The sequence below is a fragment of the Piliocolobus tephrosceles genome, chromosome 4 (assembly GCF_002776525.5).
Source record: "Piliocolobus tephrosceles isolate RC106 chromosome 4, ASM277652v3, whole genome shotgun sequence".
In the NCBI taxonomy this organism is placed as follows: Eukaryota; Metazoa; Chordata; class Mammalia; order Primates; family Cercopithecidae; genus Piliocolobus; species Piliocolobus tephrosceles.
In genome coordinates this window covers 153,957,358-153,967,577 of record NC_045437.1, presented here as the reverse complement: position 1 = coordinate 153,967,577, position 10,220 = coordinate 153,957,358, and the positions used below count along the sequence as shown (strand labels likewise).

The following is a 10,220-nucleotide window of genomic DNA, read 5'->3' as shown; positions in this document are numbered from 1 at the left end:
GTGTGTGTGTGTGTGTGTGTGTGTGTGTGTGTGTGTGTGTGTGTGTGAGAGAGAGAGAGAGAGAACGCGTGTAGTCTGTTCCCAGTGCTGTTACAGGCATTGGGTGACAATGGCAGGGACTCTGCCCTCAGAGAGCTTAGTACCCGGCATTAATTTCTGTGTCATGGTCAGGAAAGTCTTTAAACAAATGGAATCCTGTTTTTAAGAAGGATGAAAACAAAACAGAATTCCAAGCCAAGCACCAGCTTTGGTGTCTGTGTCCTGGAGTTGGGGGGCTTCAAGGTTTGCCAATTTGCCTTACTAGGAACGATGAAAAGAAGAATAAAAACCATTACCATTCAGCAGCCCCTTTCACTCCTGAAAATTATTAAGGGCCTCAAAGAACATCTGCTAATATATTTACCAACATTTACTGGAAATTCAAACAGAATTTCAAAAATATTTATCCATTTAGGTATAATAATAAACCCATGACATTTTAACATAAATAACATTCTATGAAAATAACGATTCTTTCTAAACCAATGTAATTAATGAGAAGACTTGTGTTGTTTTCCCTTTTTGCAGCTAAGTCTGGCTTAAACAGAGGGCAATTGTGTTCCCCTGTCTGCTTTTGCTTTTAGTCAATGGGTTATCACTTGCAATATAGCCTTTGGGAAACTCCATTGTACACTTGTGAGAAATAAGATTGAAAAGAGCAGATAACATCTTAGTATTCTATGCAGATAACATCTTAGTGTTCTATGAAAGTAGTTTTGAACTATTTATATATTATGTATATATCCCTCACCCAAAGGCTGATACCCTCAGAACGGCCGCTTGGTGGCAGCAGAGGTCAACTAAACCCTCTGCAGGAGTCCGCATCTGGGCGTGCACGACCTTGGCCCTGTGGTGAGAGCACCTGGACCCCGTGACACTTCTCTTCCTGTTTCCTGGGCATCACCATCTCCGTTGGTGTTTCCCTTTTCCTTCTCTGTGGTGAAAAGAACTTCACACTAGGGAGACCTTCCCCTTGGGTTCCAATTTCACGTGGGCCTTCGGCTACCTGTGTGCTCTTGCAGGCATCGGTGCCCCCTGAGCCGTCTGTAAAATGGCCACACTGGTCTCCCTTACCTCCTTTGCACAGATTCCATAACAATCAAGTGCAAAAGTGTTTTCGTAAACTGTAAAGTGCAAAACATAGGGTTTGGAGGAAGGGGGGGAGTGTGATTTTTCTGGTTTCTGTTCTTCGCCTGCCTTCTTCTCTGAATCTGGGTTGTTTGCTTTTTCCAGGAGGTGAACACAGGGTGACTAGTGTTCCCTGGGCCTCATCTCTGCATGTGAAGCCCTGAGAGCTGCAGAGGTTTGGCCTTTGGACCTCCAAGTGGACATCAGTTAGCAAGCGTGGGCCAGGATGGTGCAGACACTGACGTGGTCCTTCTGATGCCTGGGATGCCTCATGAGTCACTAGTTCAAGCCATCCAAGATCTGATCCCCAATGCCCACTGCTAGGCTGGCATCAAAGACGTTTCCAAGAAATGTTTGGTCCAGAGAAGTCCAGACCATGAGCACCAGGGAGCCAGAAACCATCCAGTGAAACGTTGCCTCACTCCTCTGGCTTAGGATGGGGAGGGGCCAGTGAGCTCTGGGCTCAGCCACTCCCTCCAGTCTCAAGTATCATGCCTGGTGCCTCCCGTCTCCTCTCAGCACCGACCAGGTTTCTCCCGGCTCCTGCACCCGTGGATCCCGAGGACAGCAGTAGCGCCTTCCTCAACCGCCCACTGAGTCCAGCACGTGCTCCTCACTGCGCACTTACTAGTGTCTGTTGAGTGATTCAATCACATCCTCAGGTCTGTAGCAAATAAATGAAGATTTCTTTATTTTTTGTTAACTAAATTGAGATTTTTTTTTCAAGTTGATGACAGAAAAAATAATTTTGCCATTTCAGGGTAAAACTTCGAAATTCCAAGTTAAATGCCCAGTTCAAGATTTTTTCCTTCTCCACCTTCCCCTGGGGTTGACTTTCCATCTGGGAGGCTTGGGATTTAGGGAGAGGCTTCAGGGTTCTGGGAGGTGCTGTGTCCTACCCTGGTGTTCCTCCCGGCTAGTCCTGGGCGTGGCTTTCCCTCCAGGGTGGCTTCTGTAGAAACATCTTCAGTCCCATTTGGTCCCTGTCCTTGGTCTGAGCATGCCATATATGCCCATCCCAAGGTCTCTCCGGCCTTACCATCCTCCAAGACACATCAGTGCCCCTCTCTGCCCTGGGTGAAAATCTTTGGTTTCTCCGTTGAAACTATTCAGGGGGCTGCATTAAGCCCAGCTTCCTAGGGCCTATGGGTGGTCCTCCCTATACCAAACCTTAGATGTGGTGGCGAGAGGCATTCTCTTTTCATGTCATCTCCCAGGGCACTCAGGGAATGCGGCTCATGTGCCCTTCACTCTCGGTTTTCTACATGCCCCCCTCACCCTCCCCAGGAGCGCTGCCCTCTACCCCGAGGCTCTGCTGGTGGCCAGGCACAGAGCTCTTCTCCAGGGAACTCAACAGTGTCTGCCATCATCCTCTCCTCTCTGACTTCTCTCCCATAGTCCAAGGAGTTACCATTGGAAATTCTAAAGCCAAGAATTAACCTCTGTATCAATAACCTCTATACCAATAAGTGCAGAAAATACATCTGACACAGTCCGATCTCATTCAAGATAAAAGTGTTCAACAGACGAGAATAAAAGAATTTTCTCAGTCTGATAATAAGCATTTATGAAAAGTCCACGGCTCACATCATATTAATATTTAATTGTGAGTGACTGGATCCTTTCTCACTAAAATCAGGAACAAAGCAAGAATATCTACTCTCACCACTTCTATTCAACATTGTATTGGAGGTTCTAGCCAGAAATTAACCAAGAAAATGAAAGAAAAGGCATCCAAATTGGAAAAAGGGAAGTAAATTACCTCTATTTACAGGTAATATGATACAGTATAAAGAGGGATGGTTGCACAACCCTGCCAATGTACTAAAATCTATTGAATTATACTCTTCAAATGGATGAATTGTATTGCATATGGTATATGAAGCATGTCTCAATGAAGCCATCTGTTTGTTGTTGTTGTTGTTGTTGTTGTTGTTTTTAAGATAGGATCTTGCTCTGTCACCCAGGCTGGAGTGTAGCAGTGCAGTCATGGCTCACTGCACACTCAACCTCCTAGGCTCAAGCGATCCTCCCATCTCAGATTCCGAGTAGCTGGGACTACAGTTGCACATCACCATATCCAGCTAAGTTTTGTATTTTTCGTAGAGATTGGCTTTCACCATATTGACCAGGCTGATCTCAAATTCCTGGACTCAAGTGATCTGCCTGCGTCAACCTCCCAAAGTGCTGGGATTTTAGGCATGAGCCACTGTGCCTGGCTAAAGCCATCTTTTTAAAGTGATAAAAATAAAGAATGAAGTCTTTTGGGTCCTCTTTGAGTTTCTGCTGAGGCCTCCCCTTGCAGAGAAAGGGAGGTCTTGGTCTGGGGTCAATGAAGCAGGGTGACAATGTGACAATGGGAGGAGAGGAACTGTGAGGTTGAAACATCACAGCGTCTTCCTGCTTCAAACTGGATGATGTACAGAGGAAGGGATGGATGGATAGATGGGCAAGCCAGCTTTATGGCTGGCCACATCTTGGCTTGGCTTTGGCCTGCAGTGTGTCCTTTGATCTGGAATCTACTGGAAACAACTCTGCCTGGAGCCTGGCAACCTGGAGAGGGTGGCAGCTTCACCGCTTGCGAGCAATGTGCTTCTGGCCAAGTTATACAACATTGTTGGGCCTACTTATCTCATTTGTGCAGTGGGAAAAATTACATACAACAATTATATACATTTCTCATGGGGTTGTTGTGAGGATCCAACCAGATATTCTACAAAATAGGCTTAGCAGAGTGCCTGGTACAGAGTAAACAATAAATGTTAGTTCTCCTTTCTCCAGGGTGACTTCTTGATGAATCTCAATTCTCCTGGCACAGAGAAGACGATAATTATTGCGCACTTCACTGTAAGTGAACCCTCCTTGGAGCTTCCTGCAGGAGGGAACGCTGCAGGTTATGTGACTTTTGCAGAAAAGCTGAGGGAAAGCACCAAGCTATGCTGGTGATTAATCTGCATCGGTGAGTGTAAGCTCGTTTCTGCCCATCTCCTCCAGCAACACGTTGCATTTCCGAGTTGTATTCTGAAACCATCACCAACCATCAGCATCTGTCCCTGCTGTGATTCTGCTCGAGCTGGTGTCTCCCCATGCTGCAGGTGGTAAACCACAGTGTCACATGATTCAACTATGTCTGGGGCCAGTCATTCAGAAAACCCACATGGAGGAGAGGAGAAGAGAAGGTCCTGCAGCTGCGATCTGGAACTCCATGCGGCAGGCTGTCCAGGAAGCTGCAGAAACCTCTATCCCTCCTGAAGACACCCAGCCCAGCCGCAGATAAAACGTCTTGGAGAGAGTGACCCCCACCGCCTCCCTGGGTAAGTAGGGCATGAGCTAGAGAAAGGCTGTTTTGTTAATGCAGCTTACCAATTTCTTATCATTATTCTGAAATACAAACAACTGTGAAAACTCAAGATTTGTTAGGACTTATTTGGCTACAAAACTTGACCATTTCAGTGACTGCTGCGGGATTGATATGTTTAATTATGGAACCTTGCCCCAGGCCCTGCTGTGGGTGTTATGTAATATATGGCACATGGATTGTTTTAACTTTCTAAAAGGCTAAAAAGCTTGAATTCTGAAACCTATCTGACTCCCTAGGTTTCTGGATACGAGAGTGTGGACTGCAATTATGATGGGTCTGTTTTACCCTCAGGCTGTGGTTGGAAGAAGCACAATGTACACCCTTATACCCTTGGTATAAAGAGAATAATAAAGGGGCAGAATGCAAACAGTAAAGGGTTTGGAAGCAGAGACTAGGGGTGAATCATTCTTCTAAATCTCACCACCTGTGGGATCTTGGAAATGCCATCGAGACTTTCTAAGCTTTGGTTTCAGTATATACAGAACAAAAACATGTAATAATAGTATTCACTTCCTACCATAACTAGGGGGTTAAGCACTTAATTATTAAGCATTTATTCTGCATGCCCACATTCTTGAGCAGTCTCCCACCTCCAAACTGCTGCCTTCTCCTACTTCAGGCACATGGCCAGTTTCTCAGGACCGTAGCCCTCTTAGCAGTGCTCCAGGGCTCCCTCCCTCAGACACGCCTTCAGCCTCCCCTAGCGGCAACCCTCAGACAGTCCCCACAGACATTCTTTGTAACTGCTCCCTGCAGCCTCCCCTGCAGCCCCAGCTACAGCCTCTGAGTCTGAGGGTCTGTATTCAGCATCAGGAGTCTTATCACCATAGGAGTCTCTGATCTATTCTTCCCCTTAACAACACTTGTAGCTTTCTTTGTTCTGGGCAGCAAGAGATGAATAATTGCCTAGAGACCAGCTCCTGTCATTTCCCCCCATATGTATTTATTTCAAAATAAAGACATACAATTTTAAACACATAATCACAACTGATACTGATTTAGAGTAGCTTACTTGATTTTTTAATTGTAGCAACTTAAAGAGAAAGCATTTTAAATTTAATAAATAGGATAAATAATATTTCATCTTCATATTTTGCCTCCCATCCCTCTCATCTTTTCTTTCTGGAAAACTTCCAGGAGACTCTTCAGAAATGTCAGCGCGTTGCCTGCCATGGTTTGGTTGCATGGCTGTTCACAGGAAAAATTCTGTAGGGATGAAAGTTGGTAAGGACAGAGAAACTCAAATGATGTAGAGCCAGGCAGCCCCAGGAGCCAACCTGCCAAGAGCCAGAGTCGGTGGTGAGGAGTGTGGGGATGGGAAGGGAAGGGGCTTGTTACCCAGAGCAAATAGATGGGCAGGTCCAGGCTAGCTCACGTGGTGTAAAGACAACATAGGTGGTTGACCTCAAGTTGGATTTCAGGGCTCTTTACACACACACACACAAACACACACACACACACACACACACACACACACACACACCCCTATTAAGTGACCCTAAATCTCCCCATTAGAGAAAGCCTTTCTGGGGACTCTTTGAGGCCTAACATTGTATCATTATCCTTTTAGGTTGTGTTTCCAAGGTCATTTGACAGTACAGTGGCTAAGAGTGGGGCTCTGAGGTCACACAGACCTGAGTTCAAATCTCAGCTCTGCCACTTATTAAATATGCAGCCTTAGGCAAATTAGTTAACCTCACTGAGACTGACAAATTGAATAATTGTCCCTAAGGTATGTATTTATTCAGTGAGACAGCATATATTAAGCACTTAGAACTAGGTGCCATTGATGGTAGAAACACATGCAGTTAAACAGTTGAGCTCAGGGCTTTCAGACTTCTAGGATCTTGTGTGGAGATGCTAACACCCAAAAAAGGGAGGGAGGTTGCCTCTACCCAACTTGCCATCCCACTCTGCTGTCAGGGACTAGGGTATATGCTGAGGAAAAGAATGTGTGGATGGGCATTCAGGATGAGTGGCAAGATTCCACCTTGACCTGGGTGCATTGCCCTTTAAATACCTCCTTAATCCAGGCCAGGCATGGTGGCTCACACCTATAATCCCAGCACTTTGGGAGGTCAAGGCGGGCAAATCACTTGAGTTCAGGAGTTGGAGAGCAGCCTGGCCAACATGGTGAAACCGCATCTCTACTAAAAATACAAAAATAGCCGGGTATGGTGGCACGCACCTGTAATCCCAATTATTTAGGAGACTGAGACAGGAGAATCACTTGAACCCAGGAGGCAGAGGCTGCAGTGAACTCAGCTCCACTGCACTCCAGCCTGGGCAACAGAGCCAGACTCTGTCTCCAAAACAAAACAAAACAAAACCTCCTTAACCAACAGGAAAAATAAAAATCCCTTTTAACAACATCCATTCAGTTACTACACTGAATCTCTAGGATAATTTTGTATTATGTGAGCTACATCCCTGATTCTCTAGATTGTGGCTTCTAATTACACTCAGAAAGGATTCTTTCATTATTCCATAGTAGAGAGAAGTAAATGGCTCTGTCGGCGTGTTTTTTAAAACTAGGGGGAACAATGATCTATCTCACTTTAATTCTATTGTTTCAATGGATCTCACTTTAATTATATTACTTCTGATTAAATTTCTTAGATGTCTTTTATCAACCTTGAAGTATCAGTTCCAACTTTATCATCCTTTTGTGTTCAAACAGGGTTGGCATCACCATTCACATAGAAATCACCAACGGGAACACATCACATATGAAAACAAACTTACGGGACACTTTTTGTTCCTTAGTACTTCAACAGATTTTTTCACCCGATTGAAAATCAGTGGGTATCTTGTTTGCACTGTGGTATTGGTCATCTGAGACAGTCCCTCCCTGAAGCATGGTCCGGTGCAGTTGTCCTGGTAAATAGTAAGGATTTATTAAAAGAAATATTCTGAGGACAGCTTTGAAAATATATCACAAAGAGCAATATAAGAGATGATTTTTATTTAATCACCATTACTCAAACTTGCATTATTTTTAGATAGGTCCCTTGCCAATGTAGGAAGTGTTATCTTCCATATTTAAAGGGGACTCCATTTTTCCATAGTGACACCCCCTGGAGGAGACTTCCTGTATGTTACACCCAGGAAACATGAGGGCTGCGGGCCCTGAAATAGTCAGCTCTGAATGTTCTTTTCAACAGGTGCTTCCCGGCTTCAAGACTTGTAGGTTTGAAAGTGCAGAGTAAGGAAAAGCCTTTCCACACCAGCTAATGGGATATGACAATTGAATGCAGCTGGTATTTCAGCAGCAGCTAAAAACACGGACTGTACACCGAGGGGCGGGGGCTGTGCTGTCTGCCTGGTTCCTGCCCAGAAGGCGCTCTAGCCTCTTCTCCTCTAATGGATGGACGGCGATGGGTGCGATGTCTTACCCTAGCCAGGGCAAGAAGCTCAGAATCTCCCAGGCCTTGCATGAGAAAGAATAAAGCACTGCACCTTGGAGAAGTGCCTCCTCCTCACCCTAACCAGGAGTTTGAATTAGGAATGAGAACTTTCCTGCCACCCGTCCTTCCTGCCAGAGTGGGCAGTGGCCCTCTGGAAGCCCTCCTTCCACTCAAAACCTCAGATCCTCTATCTGCCCAGAGGGCAGCACTCAAACCAACAGTCACTCTAATCAGCTAGACAGACAACAGGGAGGTAGGGAGGAAAGGAGGAGGCAGGGAGAGGGAGGTATAGCGCGCAGATCATTCATGCCAGATGAATGATAAGGAGTAGTCTTTTTATTTACATTGTTTCACAACTCTAGAGTTATCAGTAAATGAAGTAGAAAGCAATATGATATGAGCTATAGCAATTATTATATCCTTAGTTCCAGTTTTATTTAATTGTGCCCATGGCCACCTATCTAAAAAGATATGCAGGATTCTTTTTTTAATGTTGAAAAGTGTTCAAACTTCTCAAGAGGCATAAAGTTAACTAAATACAAAGAAATTTTCATAATATAGGATTTCAAGATCCTAGTTTTAAAAGGGAATAATTTGTAACAATGTGGTTTTAACAGGGAATGCTAATCATAACAATTGAATTAAGCAACAATGTATAACATTAAATATTAAATAAAGCAACTTATTTTTACTTAAAATCAAACCAAAAAAATACAAGGTCAAAATTATATGCTTTCACTCTACTTACAGAAGGAATGGGCAGACAGAGACAACTGGTCACCTGCAAGGGAAATTTCAGAGTGAAGATTCCAGATGTGAAAATTAAAATTAATTTGGAAAGTTCTTAAAGAGCATTCACTCACATTAGCACTGCAGTGGCACTTGGAAGCTGCATCTTCCTAAAGTAGATAGAGAGATAAGAACCTTTAGTCAGCCCTGAGTTTCTTCATCCTCATACATATTTCACTTTGTCGGTAGCCGTCTTTCCCACGGGCGCCCCCTGCAGCCTACCTGCATCTTGTCGATGAGGAAGTTGATGTCCCTGACGATCCCCGTAGAGGGTGGACACCCCCGGCCTGCCACGGAGCACAGGAGCAGGGCAGAGGTAAGGACTGTGGCCAGAAGCATCTTGACAGAGGACTGGAGCTCGCCTGAAGACACCTTCAAATCGTGTGGTATTTAAAGCTCCCTCTCAAACATGGAAAAACCCTGACATCAAACTGATACCGAGAGCCCACTTTTTCTCTGTAAGTTGGGGCCACTTTATATTAACAAACAAAAAAATCAAACTGAGTCACTTGACAAAGATGATGTTGTGCCAGGAAATATCATTCCTCAGAAAAGATGATTTTCAAAAAGTTGAGTACTGAAGTGCTGAAGGAAAAGTTAAAGATCTAAAAACCAAGAAAAAAACAATTTAAAGGCAGGGATTCTGGTTGTGAGAGTGAGAATACTTTCCATGAAAGCCCAGGTCTGTATTTTCCCTTTTGACTTTATGGGAAATGCTGATAAAATATAGCCAGTCGCGGGTGTTTGGGGAGAGCGAGTGGGTCGGGGGAGGGTGCGTGATATTGCAGGACTTCACTTCTCTCTGTTGGGGTTTTTTTTAGTAATTGCAACCTCAGTCTTAACTATCCTTTATTCTCAAATCGCAATGTTTTTCATACCCAGGATCAAATTCGCCACCTAATGCAAATGCATCTTAGAAGTATCCTTTTGTGCAAGTGTCTGAAAGAAGAAATCTTCAACTATAAGCACAAGAATGTGGCAACCGTGCTGGTTAAAATTGGCCTGAGGACTCCTCAGTATCTTTAGAGACCTTGTATAACACTACATGACATCGAGTAAAAACCCAGTACTTGAAATAGTATAATAGCTAACATTTACTGAGCACTTACTACATACTAGTAACTTTTTTTTTTTTTTGAGACAGAGTTTCGCTCTGTCACCAGGCTGGAGTGCAGTGGCACAATCTCGGTTCGCTGCAACCTCTGCCTCCCGGGTTCAAGAGATTCTCCTGCCTCAGCCTCCTGAGTAGCTAGGATTACAGGCACCCGCCACCACGTCCAGCTAATCTTTTGTATTTTTAGTAGAGACAGGCTTTCACTATGTTGGCCAGGCTGGTCTTGAACTCCTGACCTCATGATCTGCCTGCCTTGGCCTCCCAAAGCGCTGGGATTATAGGCATGAGCCACCGCACCTGGCCATACTAGCAACATTTCTAAGCACTTTACATGCATTAAGCCATGTAATACACTCAGCCACCAAATGAGGTGGGTAGTAAT

General features: G+C 44.6%; 2 protein-coding genes across 2 annotated transcripts in view; one reads left to right on the top strand and one right to left on the bottom strand.

Annotated features, from left to right (window-relative positions):
• SLC25A48 (solute carrier family 25 member 48) overlaps positions 1 to 1,870 on the top strand; it is a 60,568-nt gene extending 58,698 nt beyond the window's left edge. The window contains exon 8 of the mRNA XM_023193884.2: positions 1,273 to 1,870. The gene's annotated coding sequence lies outside the window, so the exon portion shown is untranslated. The remainder of the gene's footprint in view (positions 1 to 1,272) is intronic.
• Positions 1,871 to 5,212: 3,342 nt separating this feature from the next.
• Positions 5,213 to 9,080, bottom strand: IL9 (interleukin 9). The gene is made up of 5 exons (XM_023193875.2): positions 8,947 to 9,080; positions 8,799 to 8,834; positions 8,684 to 8,716; positions 7,274 to 7,405; positions 5,213 to 5,734 (listed from the first exon to the last, which is right to left on the bottom strand). The coding sequence occupies exons 1-5, from the start codon at positions 9,061 to 9,063 to the stop codon at positions 5,615 to 5,617; spliced, it is 438 nt and encodes a 145-aa protein (XP_023049643.1). The 5' UTR covers positions 9,064 to 9,080; the 3' UTR covers positions 5,213 to 5,614.
• Between the last annotated feature and the right edge of the window lie 1,140 nt (positions 9,081 to 10,220).

Coding starts and splice junctions, on each gene's coding strand:
- IL9 (XM_023193875.2), bottom strand. CDS start 9,063: ATGCTTCTGGCCACAGTCCTTACCTCTGCCCTGCTCCTGTGCTCCGTG. Junction 7,406..8,683: donor TCTGTCTGCCCATTCCTTCT/GTAAGTAGAGTG, acceptor ACTATTTACCAG/GACAACTGCACCGGACCATG. Junction 5,735..7,273: donor TAAGGAACAAAAAGTGTCCC/GTAAGTTTGTTT, acceptor TCATCCCTACAG/AATTTTTCCTGTGAACAGCC.